The sequence below is a fragment of the Perca fluviatilis genome, chromosome 19 (genome assembly GCF_010015445.1).
Source record: "Perca fluviatilis chromosome 19, GENO_Pfluv_1.0, whole genome shotgun sequence".
Taxonomy (NCBI): domain Eukaryota; kingdom Metazoa; phylum Chordata; class Actinopteri; order Perciformes; family Percidae; genus Perca; species Perca fluviatilis.
In genome coordinates this window covers 3740736-3761995 of record NC_053130.1, presented here as the reverse complement: position 1 = coordinate 3761995, position 21260 = coordinate 3740736, and the positions used below count along the sequence as shown (strand labels likewise).

At 40.3% G+C, this 21260-nt stretch overlaps 1 protein-coding gene across 1 annotated transcript in view; it reads left to right on the top strand.

Annotated features, from left to right (window-relative positions):
• pcgf5b (polycomb group ring finger 5b) overlaps positions 1–8501 on the top strand; it is a 30189-nt gene extending 21688 nt beyond the window's left edge. The window contains exon 9 of the mRNA XM_039784316.1: positions 8070–8501. Within this exon, the coding sequence (XP_039640250.1) occupies positions 8070–8117 (48 nt within the window). The 3' untranslated portion in view covers positions 8118–8501. The remainder of the gene's footprint in view (positions 1–8069) is intronic.
• The last annotated feature ends 12759 nt before the right edge of the window (positions 8502–21260 follow it).

Sequence of the window (21260 nt, the reverse complement as noted above, 5' to 3'; positions counted from 1 at the left end):
AAACATTTTGTCGCAATTCCTCTGGTTTTCAGCCATGCTTCACCCGTAGCAGTACTCCTGCTGCTGTTGTCCTTTCTCAGCGTTGATGTAAAACGCTTCACTCGAGCTGCTGCACGCGAAAGACGCCGGATTACACCATTTTGTAATCATAGCCATACTGAGAATTGCAGAAAGAGTTTTGTGGAGCAAATAGGCTTAATTAGCTTTGTCTAGCCTCATTTGGCAATGGCTTGAATGTAACGCACGTTAATATAAAACTGACGTTAATATAAAATAGTCGATCACTACAGCTTTAAGGGAATATCTGCAGGATGACAAACATTTGCTAGTTTTCATATACAGTGGCAGATGCTGTGTAGAAGTCCCATTCACTTGATTTGAAGGCTCTGAATTTGAATGTATTCAAAGCACTGAATTTGAACACGAGACGACGCCTTTTTCAGAGTCAAATGAGTTGGTTTTTATTACCTAGCTCCATTTTGAGCTGAATGTCTTTTCGTCCGTGTTTTCTTCACCTCTGTTCTGCCCACCACCCGTGTTCCAAAACAACAGACCGGAATCAGTCCGTCAGAATTATTTATGTCCCTCCTGGTGAGTCAGAAGGATAAACACCAGGAAATTATTTTTGAATCCTGTTTGAACCGTCTGCTTAAGGACGAGGTAGGGAGGGGGAGTGACGGAGAGGGCGACAGAGACAGATTGAAGCTTGAGAGACAGGCATGGAGACAGAAGACGGTGAGAAAGAAGATACGAGTCATTCATCAGTCTCATCCTTCTGACAACTCCGCAGCTGGACTTCATTTTATTACTCCGACGCCGAGACATGCTGAGGCCAGTCGGGACGGCTGCACACACACACACGGCATTTCGGGACGTCATTTTGTCACAACAGGAGTCACACAGCCTTCTGATTGCCACCATGGTTATTTAAGAAAAAAGACTCAATGTACCTGGGGAATACTGATTACTGTCCCTACTGTGAACTCACTTTGAGGTCCGTCATCGCTGCCTGGCAGTCAATTATATCATTCAGCAGCTAAGATGTTAGCTAACATTTCCTTCCAAAATTAATAGATGAGATAAATTATTTGTCAATCTTTCTCTAATTTAAAAAGCATCACAAAAGGCATACTACCATTGAATCATTTGTCCCAGCAACCCTGTCTCCATTAAAGCAAATATGTTTTGGAAAATAAATAAATTGCCAACTCGACTATGTTGGAATTGGAACAAAGTAATTTTTCTTTTAATTTCAGGAAATGCAACATCCTATTACAGCCCAGACAGGAGAAGGTTGAGGTAGGGAAGGATGGTGGTTTAGATAATAATATTCAAAACATCTCAAGGGACCATCTTTCCCTGTTCCCAGTTCTACTGGATTACATTAGATTGTACAGGTGTACCTAATAAGTGACCGTGCTCTAACTAAGCCAATGATAGAAACACATCACGCACCAAATCACACACTTCTATAAAGCAAGGGCAAATCTGTGTTGACAATAATATAGTAGAGTGAATGTAGTAAATATTAAAAGGATTTTAAATGTGCTATAGCATACCAATCTATTTAACAACCTTAGATTCGGTATTAAAAATACAAAATAGGCTAAAATCTATATGTGTTGTCATATGATCAACATCTTAACAGTAACAGTAGGTAGGAAGAGGCAAGTGGTGATAAAGAAGACAGAGACTCTTGACCTGACCCCGACTTTCCAGATAAAATGTCCTAAACGACATACCGCACAGTCTAAATGTCAGACGGTTGTGGTGGGTCTGTGCTTACTCTGTTCAGACAAAAAGGTCAAATCCCTCTGAGATTAGATTAGAAAGCGTAATCACATTGTTTTTAACCACAAAATGTGTTTTCCAAGATCAGCCGAAGCTGTGACAGACTCGTTCCACTCGTCCTGTAATTGAGAGCAGTGGATTCACCTCGTTAGCACTGATCAGTTTCAGGTGTTGGCACCGTTTGTTCAGAAGCAGGAAAGTTTCTGGCCTGAATGATGGAACAAAATTTAAGAATGAAACCCAAAACCTTTTTCCTAAACACCTTCAAGCAAGTGCTCCATCCAGAGAAAGCTGAACCTCTTCACAACCTCAAAACACAGGAATTTAAAATAAGGCTTTTTTTTCTAGGATAAGACTAAACAACAAAAGGGAAAATAGTGCCTTAAGATGTTTATTGGAGAACATAAAATCCATACAAACAAATATACTAAAGTTTAAAAATTATAAACGCAACATTGTTTTTGCCCCCATTTTTCATGAGCTGAACTCAAAATCTAAGACTTTTTCTATGTACACAAAAGGCTTATTTCGCTCAAATATTGTTCACAAATCTAATTCTGAGCACTTCTCCTTTGCCTAGGAAAATCCAAATCCGTATCAAGATGCTGATTAAACAGCATGATTATTGCACAGGTGTGCCTTAGGCTGCCCTCAATAAAAGGCCACTCTAAAATGTGCAGTTTTACTGTATTGAGGAGGTCCGGGGGGGAGGGGGGTCTGAAAAGCAGCCAGTATCTGGTGTTAGGGGTAGGGGTACATTTCATCCCTCTCCCTCGACCTCTCTCGACCTCTTGACCTGACTGCAGTTCATCGTCGTAACCGACTTGAGTGGGAAAATGCTCACATTCGATGGCGTCAGGCACTTTGGAGAGATCTTCTATTCATGGTGAACCCTAACCCTAACACCAGATACCCCCCAATACAGGAAAAATGCACATTTTAGCGTGGCCTTTTACAGTCCTTCCAGAAAAATGTGGAGTATTTTTGTGATTGTTGCAGGCAAAAATCCTTGATTATGCGGCACGTTTTCTTAAAAAATGCGATGGAATATGCGGGATATTTATACGAGGAAATTGCGGGAACTTGCAAAAACTGCGGTTTGATGAAAAAGAGAAAAAAAAAGTGATTACCCCCCCAACACCCTGCTTTTCGATGATGTTCACATCGTGTAATTACGTCACTTCATAACGTTCCCATGGCAACAAGGGAAAATGCCTGCTCTCATGTGAAGTAAACGCAACATTTTTCAACTTTCTGCTAAGATATGTGACTTTTTTGCAACAAAAATACGGGGAGTATGAAATCATGCAAGCCTCGCATATTTTGCGCGGAAATCGGTAATTTATGCGGTGAAAGTGCGGCATATTTGAAAAAATCCGGCCCCCGCATAAATATGCGGACATTGGCTGATTATGCATTGAATTATGCAATCGCATAATCACGTTTTGCTGGAGGGACTGCTTTTATTGTGGCCAGCCTAAGGCACACCTGTGCAATAATTATGCTGTCAACATCTTGATATGCCACACCTGTGAGGTGGATGGATTTTCTCAGCAAAGGAGAAGTGCTCACTACCACAGATTTAGACAGATTTGTCAACAATATTTGAGAGAAATAAGCCTTTTGTGTACATCGAAAAAGTCTTAGATCTTTGAGTTCAGCTCATGAAAAATGGGGGTAAAAACAAAAGTGTTGCGTTTATAATTTTGTTCAGTATATTAATAGTAGCTCTTGGTAAGTTAATTCTCAGCAACTGTGGATTTCCCCATTGTGGGATTATTAAAGGATTTTGTATCTAAGGCAGAGAAAACCCTACATGTAGTTAATTGCAAGAAGACATTTCATCTAATTTCCCTGAGTAAGAAGAGTACGCAGACTGGATGCTTTATTACTTCAAATTTTAGCATTTGGATTAGACAAAAAAAGACATTTAAAAAGTTTGTGTGATGGTTGAAACAACAGTGGTGGCATTTCATCCTTTGCTCTTCAACAACAAGAGTTATACTTCAAATGCACACTAGCTAGCGTCTCACAGGCTCTCCTAGTGTCCTTCTAGTTCCTAATGATTTTGTTGACCCCCCGAGCTTTCCTTTAGCATTGCATTTCAGCCAAAATTTCCACTTCATCAGCACTTTGGTTCATGACAACAGATTACAAGGACAGATGTCCTGATTTCCATGAAATGTGTTGTGAATATTCAGGGTCCCCAGTGGAGGAACATTTTGGGCATTGCATGAGCTTTAGTGCAACACCAGAGGGGAAACATTACAGTAGAATATATTAAGTATGAAAAATCACAATCCTGAAGGATATGAACTATGCAAAATCAGTTAATTTAGTAATTTTTGGCTGAACAAAACAGTTTGACAGCAAATTTAGTTATCAATTTTTTCACCCTTGTGGAGTGTTGCTGGTGCAGCAAGTTGGTCTACGATTATGTCATTTTGCACCAGAACAAAATGCCTTAAATGTAGCCGACAGCTGAACAAAATATGTTTTAGTGCAGTATATTTAAATTGTTTTGGAGACAGAGATGCTGAGCGAAAGAGTGTCAGAGATGCAGATTACAGAGGCACAGTGACAATGTGGTTAGGTTGGATTCAGTGTTCTTTTTTTTTTCTGAGGCATGATGCAGCAAAATGCAGAAAGCTGGAGGAGATGACAGCAGCTGTTCTCTGCAGCACCGGCAGCCTCGAGCTGCCAGAAATAGGAGACTGACTCCACAAACAGGAGACACACACGCTTCACTTTGCAGCCACTCTGACAAACACTTGCCATTTTTCTTATGAAAAGGGAATCTCACATCTTTTGACGGTTTTAAAATGTGCTTAACAGCCATAGGAGGCAGGAATGAGCAGTCAGCTTTGACATGTCTATTATTTAAACACAATGATGGATGCATTACTGTTACTAATGCCTACAGGCCACGAGCCCACACAGGGGCCTGAGAGTTCACGCGTCCCCTGGGACAAAACAACTATATAGAGACTGTTAACCAGGATGGGAGAAAAACATGCTCTGGTTTATTGGCATTTCTTTAAACCATTTCAAATCGTCTTGGGCGGTGCCGGACGGAGCCACGGTGCTGCTGCAAATAGTCTCGGGAAGGAACTTGTTTTGGTGGAACATGTGTACGTTCAAAAGTTGTTTTAGTCATGCGACAGAAAACTCAGATTGGACAGATAGTCTAGCTAGCTGTCTGGATTTACCCTGCAGAGATCTGAGGAGCAGTTAACCATAGTCCTCACAAATCCACCGGAGGTTAGAATTCTAACACAAAGAAAGAGGAAGGTAACAGACGTCTGGCCAAAAAGGACATCTCCGGCGTCACCGGACCAATCCGGGAAATGAAACGTCGTGGATACCAACATGGCATCATGACTTTGCGTAAATATATACGCCACTTTCATAAAGCCAAATGGCGTGTTATTTTACGCCATTTTCAGCTATCCACGTGTATGATACACGCTGGAAACAGCTGATGTAATAAACGAACCACGTGGCCTCGCCACGTGTATGCGTCGCCGAGCGAGCGCATAACGTACTATCGCGAGAACAACGTCACACGCCTGGCAAGAAAAAAAAAATGGTTGAGTTTAGGAAAAGAACACAGGGAAAGGCTTTAGTAACAAAACAGTGACAAAAACACGGAAAATAACGACTAAAACACACTTACGACAACAACAAATGGTTGGGTTTAGGAAAGAAACATTGGGTAAGGCTTATTAAAAACAAAAAATTAAAAACAAAAAACGGCCGAAAAATCATCACACGCGAGGCGCGAACCCGGCTCTCCCAGGTGAAAGTCACCCCAACCTACCTCCTTACCCAATCCCTCGTTCCTTTATACCACTCGCTACGGCGGAAATGGACTCGCAATATAGGCCAGTGGCGGCCGATTTGCGTTGATATACACGCAAAAATGCGATTATGCGTCTTCATAACACGCAAAAACGGAATACAAATTGGCGTGTCATACATACGCCAATTCATGAGATCAGTCTGTGGATACAGACTTGATCCAGTCTGAGACGGCAATAGACCTTTTTCACGGCAGACATGTTAACGTCATAGTAGGAAAAGTACAGGTGTATTCAAAACCATTAATGATGGCTGCATTCCACTTAGGAGAGGTCCTGGTATTAAACCATTACTGATGGCTGCATTCCACTTAGGAGAGGTCCTGGTATTGTGCATGCTGACTCATTGAAATAGCTTACTGGGACACTTGATGGAACTGAGCCATCGTTAAGGTTATCAATTTCCGCTGTGCTCGGGGGGACAAGCAAAGAGAAGTAGCAAAAAACTAGCGCCTAGAAACTTGTTGGTCTGAGGATCTATACCGTGACTGGTAATAACTGGCAATAAGCTGGTGTCGAGTCTCTGGAAGCCTGGAGTCTTTATGCCACAGGTAATGAGGAGATAGGATCCAGGTGTGCAGGATAGGATTCCCGTCATTTCGAGGAGACAGACTTGCCCTCACGTTTTTAACACACTTTGCATTTCTTTGTTTGAAAACAGCCATAGGATTATAGTGTTTGTTTCTGATAGCTGATTACATTCTCGGTCCAAGTTACCCTGATAAAATGTGATTTAAGTCTGTCATTGTCATTGTGTTAAACGTTCTTTGTTTTGGAGTGCAGGTTATTAATGCCTTAATCATCAGTGAGTGACTTATCCGTCTGACTAACATAATTTGAAGGCTTTGGTAGCGGTTGCTAGAAACAGTTAATATGTTGTGTTGATCACGGAAAATTGTTGATTTAAAAGTCATTTCTGTAATTCCAATAACAATAACCTGCACGGCTGCATTGATCACATTTTGTCTGTTTTTCTGCCTCTGGCACAGCAAGATGATGATTAATCCCGCTCCCAATGCTCTGGTTGGTTTTCCATTCACAGAAACAGCTGAACACCAGACCATTTCAATCACAAAAAAAAGATCTGACACTGATTGGTCTGAAACGTGTAGGATTTGAATAATCTTGACATGAATGAGCTGAAAGCAACCCATCCAGAAAGTAGACTGTACCATTGGTCAATGGGATTTTCAAATTTTTCTACACAAATCTGAAAAATGATGCACTAAAAGTACATATACAGGCTTTGTGTTGTCTCTAATTAAAAGCTAAATTACATTTTGATAAACAGGCTTACCTCTGGATTTTTTTCATAATATGCTCCAGCAAATCTAAAAGAAAGAGTGGCTTGTTCCACACACTCAGTTCTCTGCGTTTCATATCGAATGATAACCTTTTCAATTGAGCTTCAGCAGAGCGAGCAGCAGCCAGACCTTGATTACTTTTTTTCTTATATGGCTCTTCTGCATCAGGCACTTGGCTTGTGTTCCTGCAGAGCAGAGCCAGGTGGATCCTGGACGCTTTAATGGAAACAGGGTTTACATTCTTCTTTAATTCTGAACTCAGGAAACCTGCTGTTTGACATCCGATGAAAAAGGAGTCGCCCGGTCTGTCATTGGACACCCGAGCTTCAACTAACGGGTTGAAAAGTTGGGAAATGTATCTGGCTCGATGTGGCTGCAAATCTAACTGATATTTATTCTGCACAGGCACTTTCACAGCCTAAAGAATGAATATGATACTTGAAGCCCTCTTCATGTTTCCTCATTTTTATAAATAAAATTGACAACCTTTTGGCCTAAACCACTTAAAAACATTTAACTTTTTCATCACATCTCTCTCAGTTGCTCCTGTTGACTGTTCTGTTTACAGGGTGATTTAAAAGACGATTTCTACCTCTTAGAGGGTTTATTAAAGAAATTCATGGTATGGAACTTGACATGATGTGACCAAATATGATATTATATATGAATTTCTAGGCTGAACAAACGCTGTTATTGAGCCTAATAGGTTTTATAATAGGAGTTTTATTTTTCTGCGACCAAAATGTAGATATTGTACTGTCCCATTATTGTTTTACTGATTTAGTATTTTCTAAATATGACACACTATTTGTGACATTTAGCTAACACTTGCCTCATTTAGGTTGTGCGTGCGTGCGTGCGTTTCAGCATGTCACGTTGTATCGAGTTAAATACATGCTATGGCACACTCTTCTTGCACCTTATTAAAACTTCCTCAAAGTCTGTTCAATCTACGATAACCTGCTTACAGAACGTTCTAACTTTGTGGGATGTGATTACATGTTTGTGTAATTATCCCTCTCAGTGTTCCAGCAGCTGTGTGGTGAACATTTGAACATTGATTCTCTCTCTCTCTTCTCTGAAACAGTTTCTCTTTTTTCTGTCTCTCCCTCAGACGTATCCCATGGTTCTTGAGTACCGGCCACGAATCGACTTTGGCTGAACCCCCGGCTGCAAGAAGAGGACCACACACACACACAAACACACACACAGGCATATGCAGACATACATGACAAGTATATAAAACATTAGAAATGCGTACATTTGCACATGGACAAACACAAAACACACAACATACACATACACTCGCCCACCATGTGCAGAGAAAGAGATTTAAATGTATTTTTGTACAGCCACTGATGAAGTGCATACGTTGTCATGCTAAAGAGGTTTTATGCTACATAGAATAATATATGCTATAATATATGATATTTTTAAATGTATGTCCCTGTGCCTAAAAACCTGTCAAGGTCAGAAATGAAGTATGACCATATCTTCACTTTGCCTGTCTAACTCTGTAGATTAAATGTTGATTTTCTACTGTTGATGGCTGTTTTTATGTTCATGTCTCTGCCGTTTGATCACATCTACTGTCACTATCTGAAGGCTAACACAGTGGTTCCCAAAACTAGAGGGGTGCGGGGGTTGGGGGGGTTATTATATTAGACATACCTAAATATGAATAATAATTGATAATTTAAAAATGGTAGCGACGAAAAAGCCCCCCCCCCCCCCCACCATAAACCCAAAAAAAACGGCCCCCCCCCCCCCCCCCTCGAAAAGGAAAAAGAGTATTTATTTAAGAGTATTGATTTATTTTGCTTATTCTTGCCTTTCCTTTTTTCGTAGTGAACTGCTTTTGTGTCTTGTATTTTAAGTTTCTTTTGTTTATTCTTTTGTATGTTGTTCCAAATAAACTAGTCATTCAAACATTCATTCAAAGGATTGCCAGGTAAACGTATAGCAGATGATGATGCCACACCATAAAACTATCACAACTACCAAAACAAAGGCAAGAAAGTGTTGCACACATTTTCATCTAATGCCTACCATACACTTAGACTTTGAACATACTTTGAAAAGACTAAAGTCTAACTCCATCTCACATCTAAAGAAAATCATCTCACTTCTAACATTAAAGTCTGTCATAATATGTAAAGACTGTCATAGCAACCATAAACAACAGCGTCTCTAGCCGTTTGCTGCTTCCTGTTTGGTGCTGGAGGGCGCGCACCCATTGGTTGTTGACAGCGTTCACGTGATTTAACTTCACTACCAAGACTTAAAACTTACGATTATATCAAACACGTTTGATTTTGTCTGAACGGCCAGACGGGAAAGAGACTGACTGGGAATGAGTTTTATGACCACCTTACACCAAACGATGGAGATGACGGGAGCTCGCTTGTAAAGTTGTTTGGTTTAAGGTCGGCATGAGGAACCGACTGCCAATCTCTCATTCAAATGAAAACGGCACCTCATCATCTCACTTTTTCTCTTTCTCGCCCCTTCACAGAGAAGATACTTATTTCTACAAAGGCAGTGGGTGGGGGATTTGGGAACCACTGGGCTAACGCAACAGTCAGCCTAAAACAGGCATGGCTTATCTGGATCTGATGCTCCTCTGTACATCATATCAGTCAGGTATCTTCGCTTCAGAAAAAGTCTGAATGAATAGTTTTCTTCAATCTTCAACCTCTATGCAGATGATGCAATGATTTATTTAGTTACAGACAGTGAGCATCTGCAGAATCTAATATCTTTCCATTTTTGTATCCAGCCCGTCACTGCTCTCACTGTTCAATTTGGTTTTGGCGAATCACAGTTCTGGGAAAACTGAGCTGTGTTGCTCTGCAACTCTCTCTCTCTCGCAGAGAAGCAACTGACAGTGATTGCCAGCAATTATAAGGTCTTACTTATTAATTATAGTCATTTTGTTAAAACAGAGACAGTGAAATATTACTGCTTTGACTTAGAAATTGACAATTTGAGTGCTTCTTCTGTCACAGGTCATATATACCCTATCCAAAAATACACACACACACAAACAGCATGTTTTATGTGTTGCTGTGGGCAGGGTCAGACAGACGGTGCGTGCTCACATGCTCGTCCTTCCAGCTGCTTGTTTTGCCCTTGTAGTTGTTTTTTTAGGTCAGAGTTATGTAGGCCAGAGGTCCCTGTGGTTCTCTTTTTTTTTTATTATCCAAAAAAGTCATACATTCCACAAACAACAGAACAAATACACAATAGACCTCACCACAAATCAGGTCTAACCATCAGTCAACAACCAAAACATCAAAATGATAAAATAGAAATAGAAAAAAAGAAAAGGGAGAGAGAGAAAAATGCTAATAAATGAAACCAATAGATAATAACAATAATAGTAAAAAAGTAGTGTGGTTCTTTACATAATTCACAGTGTTGCTGCTGCTGCTGACCTCTCACCCCTGGACTCTGGGTTCATATTAAAGATGAATGGGAGGCAACAGCAGATACATCTCGTCCACCTGAGTATGAATCTTCACTGGTCTGACGATTCAATAATCTTAATCCTGTCAATAGTCTCGCATTGCCAGACCTTCCTCCACAGCGCTGCAGAGGAGGGACTGGTATGTGTGTATATATATACATACACATACACCAGCACATCCTCACCCAAGCACATGTCGCACATACACATTCATTCCATGTTCTCAATAAATAGCTAAAAAAACAGTAAACAGCAGTTATTGCACAGAGTCCGTTTGCACTGAGGGGGCAAGGGATGTGTGGATGATTTCTGTAATATGTTCACAGCTCTGGGGAAGAATCTGTTCCGGAGTCTATTTGTGCGTGTATTGGGGGTTCTCAGTCTGCCTGAGAGGAGGGTGGTGAAGAGGGAGTGTCCAGGGTGTGAGGTGTCCTGCCTGATGTTTGTTGCCATCTAGCAGCCAGATATGCATGAACTCCCCTTTTTATTGTTAGGGACACTTTCTGAATTTAGCAGAGACTGAACACAACAGACAAAAAAAATAAACAGCATCTGGAAAATCAACAAGGAATGTCAGCAAGCTATAATCGATTAAGGTTTGTCACTGGTCACTGCATCAATGCAGAATCGTCCAGGTCCACATCGCGGTGCATCGATGCAATGATTCGATCGATTCATTTCAACACCCCTAATAGATTCCAGCACTGTTTCTTAACACTCATCACCCTGAGGCCATTTTTACAATTCCTTGTCCGTCTGGTTTTATTTTCTTAAAAAGCTTGTAAAACATCAACCCTGTTGTCTATAGTCAATCAATGTACATCATTTTTTTTCAGGAAAAACTGGGCTATTAGAATATTTGTGCTGTAGTGAGGTCACTTGAGTGTAAAAAAAAAAGGTTGTATGCCCTTAAAGACAAATAAATAAATAAAACGGAAAATTAATCTCACATATTTATTGATATCACACACCAGCCAATCTCCTGTCTAAATCAGTTCCCATATGTCTTGGGTGTCAAACTGTGAATAAATAAACATTATAACTTATACAATTGACAAAATATATACATTTTTTCAAAAAAAGTCCAGACGCTTTTGCAATAATCAAAATAATAATGTCATATTTATTGATATCACATACACAGCAATGCTACACAAGCATTTGTGTTGTCTAAAACTGTTCTCCTATATATTTGGAGTCATCCAGTGCAAAAATAAACATAATGAACATTATAACTCATAAAAATGACAAACTATTTACATTTCTTCCAAAAAGGCCCAAATTTATCCCAAATATCTAAACAGTGATGCCATTCTTCTCTATAGAACGGTAATAGACCGGAGTTATCTCTCTTTTTCACTTTACTCTTTGTTCTCGCTCGGATTCCCTGGAGTGAACTCTCTTTTCCACTACATAGTCTTTGTGTGACGGACCTGCCTTCCCATTGGTTGAAAAATGTCAACACACTCTCCACCAAAGACACCCCCTGTGATGGCTAACTCCTTAGCTTTTAGCAGGAAAAGTCGGTAAGCAGCTACATTAAAGCGTTATCAAATTATCTAAATATTAATCAGAGGTGCCGTTTGTCGTCATGGACGATGCCTTAGGGCTCTGAGGTTAGCTGTGGGTCAATCAGTACATACTCATGCTGTGCAGCCAAATGTGGTTCAAACCTACAGAGTTTTACATTTTAGTAAAGCTCCCAAAGATTCCAACAATTTAAGATATTCAGGATAAATTTTGGCTAAATGTGAATGAAATTAAATACAAGATGTCAAGAATATTTGACATAGTGGTTCAGCCAAGAAAAACATAAAGTCTTTGGTTTAAATATTTTAACTCATCGTAAAACTTTAATAAAGAACAAGCTGATGTCATCAGTCTATCCTGTCACTAGACCAAAATCTGTGTGCTGCCAATTAAGATCTGGATCCGAGGATGTCATGTTACATGTTTTTTTATCATGGCTGTTGATATGTCTTCATCTTTGTAGTATATGTGTAATTGTTGTCTAGCTCTGTGTGTAATCTTTCTTTTCATTTCTTCTTGTGAGCGGAGCTGCTCGGCAACGCAAAATGAATATCAGTGTGAACTGGCAAAAAAGTTGTATCCTAGCGTATTGTATGTCGAATAAATAGGATAATGACAATGGAATTTTAGATTTTTTTTTAGATTAGACTCGATTCAACGTTGTTGGCATTGCACCCAGTATGCCTACAAGAGCCGCAAATAATTGCTGAGTTGTACGTCAAAAGACAAAATCGAATTTGTGGTTTGAGTCAGAAGAACTTAATGACTCAAAGAGCTTCGGATTTCATAAAATTGTTGTTTTAATGAAATATTAATTATATTTCTCCAATAAAATAAACTTAAATTAACTAACTTTTTTTATATTAATTAAGTCCTACTGTTCCCAGTATGCAATACGGGGTTGTGTGAACCTGTCTGTTTGTGCTGTGGGTTTGTATCTGTGTGGGTGGAGAGAGAGATAATGACTAGTTTCAATACTGAAAGTAAGAACAGGAGAGCTGAGAGAAAGTGAGAGTTTCTGTCGCACTCACAACCCAGCGTGCACTCTGGTTCAGTGAAGCTGCCGTACAAACACACGAGTTTCACTTCCTCGTTTGATTCATTACAGGTTGTCAGACACTGTCATTGTCATCGTTACCACTGTGTGTTTCCACTGTGTTTCATCACCATTTTGTGACATTGTGTATTCACATTTTACCCATTTAAAAAAAAGAAAATATTTTACTACCAAACCAGTGTAAAAAAAAAGGGCCCATAAATAAATAAATGGCCGAACAAAAGATGTACACAGCCATAGATAGATAGATAGATAGATAGATAGATAGATAGATAGATAGATAGATAGATAGATAGATAGATAGATAGATAGATAAATAGATAGATAGATAGATAGATATTTTTTATTTACATGTCATGCCACTAAGTGGCCCATCCCACACGGAATTACATGACACCAGTACAACAGTAATTAATTCCACAGCTTCCCGTCCAATGTCCACACACAACATTCTCCACTTTGCACAAAACAAAGAACAAATAAAACATACCACAACACCCACAACACAACGGTGCAACCCATAAATCCAGAGCCAGACACCTCATACACAAAACAAACCCACAGACACAAAAAATGAAAAAAATAAAAAAATGTCACTTCCAGACAGAGAATCATCAATACAAAGCAGTCTTCCTTTTAGCCCATGCTTGTTCTAAAAAGTCTGCAAATAAAAACCTTTTCATGTTTGAATAACCAAACTAACAGATCTCTATCCTGCCTCATCTCTTTTACTTCAACTTTGTGAAAGAATTGCAATCTTAAATCATACGGCCAGTACAAAGCAAAATTAACTTCATTTTCTATTTCATTGAGATCAAACAAATAACACAGTCTTTCTCACTGCAGCCCGACCAACGTCCTGTTTCAATATGGAGAGGGAGTATATCAGACCACAAGTCACCATCTCATCAGAATCTAAGTCAGCTTTATTGGCCAAGCGTTTACACATACAGGGAAGTTGGTTTATGTTGCTGTCAGTGTACACAGAAATAGACATGCAGCTAAGACATGGACAACAACGCTGAACAAAGGTAAAACATAACCATTTGACAACTATGTACAGATAGAAACACATATATATATATATATATATATATATATATATATATATATATATATATATATATATATATATATATATACATATAAAGTGAAAAAATACATTTAAGAAAATCTACTTTAAAGTAATTTTTCCGTTATGACTGACTGTCAAGGTGGAAAATAAAAGAAAGTTCTTTGCCGTTCATTGTTTGTGTTTGTTCATGTTTCTCAATAGAGTTTCACCTGAGCCAGGCCGTACAGCAAATATTAAAATCATATCACATCCAAACAGGGAGAGTAGTATACAGCTGTTAAAACCTAATCAAACATATGACACACTCGTATCGGATCCTTACTCGGAATCATGTCATATGCAAGTTCAGGTGTCAGAATCGATGTCGGGAAGCGAAAAAATGGTATTGGACCATCTTTAATTACTGTATTTCTACCTTTGACTTTGGACATCACAAAAAAACAATATTTGAACCTGATTTTAAAAACCACCATCTCTGTACAAGCACAACCTTGTGGCTCTGTTCTGATCTGTTCAGTAAAACCGACTGAATTAAATCTAGTTTCTAAAGACATCCTTTCACATCTCCTCTAAGTCCTTCAGCTCTGGACTGCTAGAAGTCTGACAGACACAGAGACAGTGCAGTGGCATCAGTGATGTTGAAGGCAAACAGCGTCTGGCCCGAGATACAGATCCGTCTCATCCCTGCAGCTCAGGTGGACTGACAGTGGCTTCGACCTTGGATACGGCTGTGTCCTTTCATTACGAATACATTATCCTGGGAGGACGCTCCTCAATGTGACTCTATTGTAGCTATACGGCTGAACACCATACGAGTCAGGGAGATTTAAAGTTCATTTCTGTAAACACTCGTTGACATTGCATCATCTGCAGGAGAAATGTGTTGCTAAGGACAACAGTGGCAGAAAGAGCTGTCCTTCGCACAAGATCAGTTATTTGAAAGAGCGATGTGTTGATTTCTGCCTAAACTGATGATCTCCAACATTTAAATGTCTGTTCAGTCACTTTAGAATAGAATATGTTTTATTGTCATTGGACAGCAGCTGTCACCCTCAGTGATGCACAAATAAAATGACAGTACCCTTATAAGGCAAAAGACACAGAATTAAAAACAATAAATATAATAAATACAATAATATAAAAGTCAGATATTGCACATTTGTATTCGCAGAAAGACTGCTACTGCACCATTATTTGTTAGTGTTCAGTTCCTTTATGGCACATATGGCAGAAATTGTTCATATGTCTGGATGTGCAGGCCTTAATAGACCTGTATCACTTCCCAGAGGGCAGCAGGGTGAAAAGGTGATTGGCTGGGTGGGAGGAGTCCTGTGTGATGCCTTTGGCCCGATCACCACCGATGAAAGCTCTTGCTTCTGCAGTATTACAAACTGGATCTCTGTGGCGACAACACATTCTTAAAACTGGTTTGTATGATATGGTACGGAAACGTATGCACAAAGACTTGTATGACATCCTACGAAATTATGGCAACCGATAATATGACAATTAAGTTTAGCGGCCTTTACAGTTAGTAAAGTAAGTTGTAGCTGACAAAAGGTAACTGTCATGTGGCAACAACAGTTAAGTTTAGGCACCAAAAGAGTAGAAAAAATGACAGCGGCAGTCAATGTGGTCCGCCAGAGGCACAGCTAACATTACAGACTGAATGATGTCACACATCACACATCAACTGAATGATGTCACACAGGTGACACTCGGTGAGGTGAGGTCTAAAAAAACACAGCTGCAAATACCGCTTATGGCCATAGGAAAGGAAAAAGACATCTTTGAGATTGTGGGCCCTATTTTAACGATCTGAGTGCACGGCGTGAAGCGCATGACGCCAATGCATTTAGGGCGCGTCAAAATCCACTTTCGCTAGTTTCATAGCGGAAAAAAAAAAGCCGCCCCCCCCCCCCCCTTCCTTGGTTTTTTGTGGTGTACTTCATTAATCAGTGGTATTAGGGTTTTGGGCGTAACATGCAGTAAAGCAATCAGAGATCATCTCCCATTCCCTTTAAAAGCCAGGCGCGTTTGGACCTTGGAGCATTGCTATTATGATGGAAGACTTGCAATATTTTTTTTGTAATCTTTTGCATGTGTGTGAGATGCTGTGTGTGTAACAAGCATAGTGTGCGTGCGCTGTGCATGTGCCTAGGCGCATTTTACTAATGCTCTGTTAAAATAACAATGAAATGCTGCGTTATTGACTTTAGACCAGGTTTTTGTTGGTCGATGGCGCGATCACTTCCCGCTGCCTCAAGATAGCAATACGCCCAGAATGCACCTGAACACACCTCCCTGTAAGACCAGCACGGCTACGGGCGCAGGTACATTTGCTATTTAAACGACGTGGGTGCTGGACGGGAAAATGATTGCTGCGTCGGTCTTAAACTAGCAAAGACATTTGTGTCAGGCTTTGCGCTGTGCCGGGTGCAAGATAGGATCCTGTAACTTTAATAACAAGCTCAGATAGCAAATGTGTTCATGTCTGTTGTGCACGGTAGCTATCAGGTCAATGGCTTGATACTAGTCAACGGCGCAAATTTTAGTACCAAAATTCACTAAACTTGGACTAAAGATGAAAAAAAAAATGCAGATTTACTTCCACTTGTCACAGCGATGCCACTGGAATGAATTAAAGTCGCCAAATAAACTCTGCTGGTGTCACCAGGCCTTTAACGAACATGTTTCCACATTTAAATTTTGCGCATTAGGAGACATGGGGGAAATCTCCGGGAATTTGACACACTAAATATGTAACATAGATACATCTTCATGAAGCTATGTCACCCTGATACCATCTGACCACTGTGTATCACTATCAACACTCGACACAGATATCAGCGCATCAAAGGTTAGGCCAAGTTATACAGCAGATGGCACGGGACGTCCCGCAGCCTGAGGGGAGCTGACATGGAGTCTGCTTAGACACACAGCAGCCGGCAGGATCCCGCTGAGAGGGGCTGCATGTGTGACACCGAGGCATCACGAGCGCATGTTCACACTGTGTTGGTTGGATCACTGCAAAATACAATAACATTACATTACGCAAAAAATGTATTAAAGACAATGAAAATATACATTTACAAAGTTCTAATCCAGTATCCCCGTGTTGATTTAGTTTGTTACATGCTAAATATGTCACATGCTAAAATGTTTTTCAATGGTGCAATGTAACCAAGTACATTTACTCAAGTACGGTACTTCTGTAGAAATTGAGGTATTTGTACTTAAGTCTTTTCGTGCCACTTTCTGTTTCTACTCTGCTACGTTTCAGAGAGAAATATTGTTCTTTTTACTCCACTACATTCATCTGTTACAGCTTTAGTTACTAGTTTCTTTGCAAGATGTTTGCACACAAAACACATGTAGTTGATAAAAGAAGTTACATTTTAAATTAAACTACCCAACAATATAATGGCCTACAAGTACAACCATTATAGAAGATTAAACAGTTAGTTGATTGACACAACTGTTTAGATCGTTTCCAGTTTTGAAAATATGAGTACATTTTCCTGATGATACTTACATACTTTAACTTAAGTAACTTTTTCAATGCAGGACTTTTACTTGTAACATAGTATTATATACAGTGTGGTACTAGTACTTTTACTTACTGTAAGTAAAGGGTCTGAATACTTCTTCCACCACCTTTTATTTCAAAATCGCTCTTTCTTGTCTTCCTGTAAATCTTGAACACAGGGACAGTTACACAGCTGTATCCAATCCAATAGGATTTGCGGTGCTAGCTATCCACGCTCAATATAAAACTGCAGTTGACTGCAGTGAGCAATATCATAGGTGTGTGTGTGTGTGTGTGTTTGTGTGTGTGTGTTTGGATTTGAGCTGGTAAACTTTGCTTACATTTCATAAGAATGTTTGAGGTCTAAATAATTAATTTCTTCCTCATCCTCCTGATCTAACACAGGCGAGGGAGGCGTGCATGGAGGCCAGTGGTCCTCTGCAGCTCCATATCAGAATCAGAATCAGATTTATTGGCCAAGTGTACTTACATACACAAGGAATTTGACTTTGGTAGGTGTTAACTCTCTATACATTCAACAAATAGACATGTAGTAGTAAACATAGACAAAAAGTAATGTAGACACATACTGTAGAGATAGAGACAACAAGATACATATAGGCTCATATCAAAATAATATACAAAAATACAAATATACAAATAAGACATAATATCAAGACAAGTGGACACACATGGAGTGGGATGTAAAGTGCAAAAAGTAATAGTGCAAAGTACTGTGCAAGATTGTGTGTCATTGCTAAACCACTAGTCTGTATCCTTTAAATTCCACTTATTTTCCCTATTTCAGTCATTCAATCGGGATATCCGTTGCCTTGGGTTTCCTTTGTGTTGGCGTTCTAACCTCCGGTGGATTTGTGAGGACCATGGTTAACTGCTCCTCAGATCTCTGCAGGGTAAATCCAGACAGCTAGCTAGACTATCTGTCCAATCTGAGTTTTCTGTTACACGACTAAAACTACTTTTGAACGTACACATGTTCCACCAAAACAAGTTCCTTCCCGAGGCTATTTTGCAGAGGCACCGTGGCTTTTCCCGCTCAAACTTGAGCATGTTTTTCTCCCATCCCAGAATGTTGTGTAGACTCACCAGACCCTAAATAAAGGTGAGCATAATTGTAACATCCATCCATCCATCTTCGTCCGCTTATCTGGGGTCGGGCCGCGGGGGCAGCAGCTCCAGCAGGGGACCCCAAACTTCCCTTTCCCGAGCCACATTAACCAGCTCCGACTTGGGGATCCCAAGGCGTTCCTAGGTCAGTTTGGAGATATAATTTCGAAGCAAAAGGAGCAGCGGCTCTACTCCGAGCTCCTCACGGATGACTGAGCTTCTCACCCTATCTCTAAGGGAGACGCCAGCCCCCCTCCTGAGGAAACCCATTTCGGCGGCCCGTACCGTAATTGTACACAACAACAACAAAAGGCGAGACAACTGTCTGCAGTCGATCGGTGAGTTTGAAGGATACATTACAGTTGGGAGATGCATCACTTCCCTTTTTCAAAAGTGATCATCAGTGAGTTGATCCAATGGGAGACGGATGAACAAACACATCTTGATTGCAGTTTAATCATGGTTATTGTCATATTCAGGTTTATTTACAAATCACAACATTTACAATCTGAAGAACACAGGAAGTTTCTGCAGACTACCCGACTCCAAATCAAGCCTTTTGTGGCCTCTGGTTTAAGGCCAATAAAGTGTCGGAAACGGGCGGTAACGCAGCAGCAGCAGCGGTGTGTATTCTCGGACTGGGTGCGGTGATCCTGATGTGCGAGCGTTGTTAGTGTTTGCCTTGCACTGCTGCAATAGCACTGATGTCACCACAAAAGTGACACATATTCATCAACTTTTATTTCAGTTCATTTCTAAAATGAATTGAAATGAATGAATTATGAAATATGTTTGGAAGTGGATTCTGATTGAAGGTCACACTAATAAAAGACGACTATATCACCCTGGTGGGGTGATGTATGTGCTATTAATAAGATGAACATGTCGGTTATTTTTATAGGTGACATTACAGGAGGTGTGTGTGTGTGTGTGTGTGTGTGTGTGTGTGTGTGTGTGTGTGTGTGTGTGTGTGTGTGTGTGTGTGTGTTTGTATAATTGTGTGTGACAGTGCTGCAGTGTGCATTTCGATGAATGTGTGACTGTGAAAAAGCGTCTGCATTAGTTTGTTCCCCTCCAGTGTTTCTGTGACTATGTGTGAGACGTGTTATGAGTGTGTTTTATGAAAGTGTGTATGTGCATCGCATACAGCACCAGCCCCACCTTCAGATTTTGTCACCTCCGTCCTCTGTGGGCGCGTGTTGCTCTCTTCCCGTGAAGGCAGCGATCTAACACGCAAACACCGATGCACATGTCTGCTCTCAAGCAAGAACTAAACTGGAAACGGTGTGTTTGATGTTTTGGGATATGATTGCTTAGTTGACGGGTGACAAAGCACAGTTACTGTAGCTGTATGCTTGTGCCATATAGCCTTCACCCCTTCGCCCAAACTTGGACTTTCTGGCAGGCTACCAGCCCATCACATGATGAAAGACTTGCATGGCGAAAGAGGCGTCTGTAAATCAGTGGATCTTTTCTTTGAGTGTCTCAACCCCGGCAGAATGACTCGTTTCACCATCAGAATATGATCCATTCCGTTTGATGACATTTGGAAAGGCTAGAAGAGCCACACAATTAAATCATTTATTCCCCACTGCCAATCATCCGGGTCATTTTTGGCTCCATGATGGCTTCACGCGTCACTGAGCAACTCTTATAGGAATGAACGGGGATCCTCCTTGAACGCTGTATCCAGGTCATATAATACATCCATGACATGCGGTATAAAGGTCCTGCCAATACACCTGCCAGACTCACTCGTGACTCAATCACAACACTTGAACATCAGCGTGAAAAGAACTACCTGAAACGACAGAAAACGTCTTTTGGACAAATGTCTTTAACTTAGATTATTTATTTTTTTGTCCCATGTCAGATCGGCTAAAATGGAGGGGGCGGGGTTTATTACTGCAGCCAGCCACCAGGGGGCAATCGAGATGGCCACTTTTGGCTTCCCGTTTAGGAAGCTGTCATGCCGTCAATTTTTATATACAGTTTTTGACTTAACACTTAATCCCGTGCAGTTCACTATAAGCAGCCTTCTAACCCTCGTGTTGCCTTCCCGTCGGCCGTGCAACTTTTAGTTTTTTCTGGGTCAAAATTTAAAAATAAAACTTTTTTTTTCTTTTTCAACACTTTTGTCGCTTTTCCTGATGTTTTTGTCAGTTCTTCCGACGTTTCTGAAGCTTTACCCAATGTTTTTGTCTGTTTGGCGCTTTATTTGAAGTTTCTTTCCACATTTTTGATGCCAAATTCAGTTTTGAATTGATTATGTATTTTAATTGTGAAGAACGTTGGATGGAACCATCCCGATTATTGTTTTTGACAATTTTGTTGAACAAAATCCAAATTTCTGATATAGAAACTTTTTGAAAATGGGTCAAATTTGACCCGAGGACAACATGAAGGTTAAGAGATCCAAAATGGCCTTGTACAGGAGTGGCCTTAATCTGGCCCTCGTGGTTGCCAGAGACATGTCAGACTTGTGACGGATGAAGAACCAGAATCGGCTCAAGCATA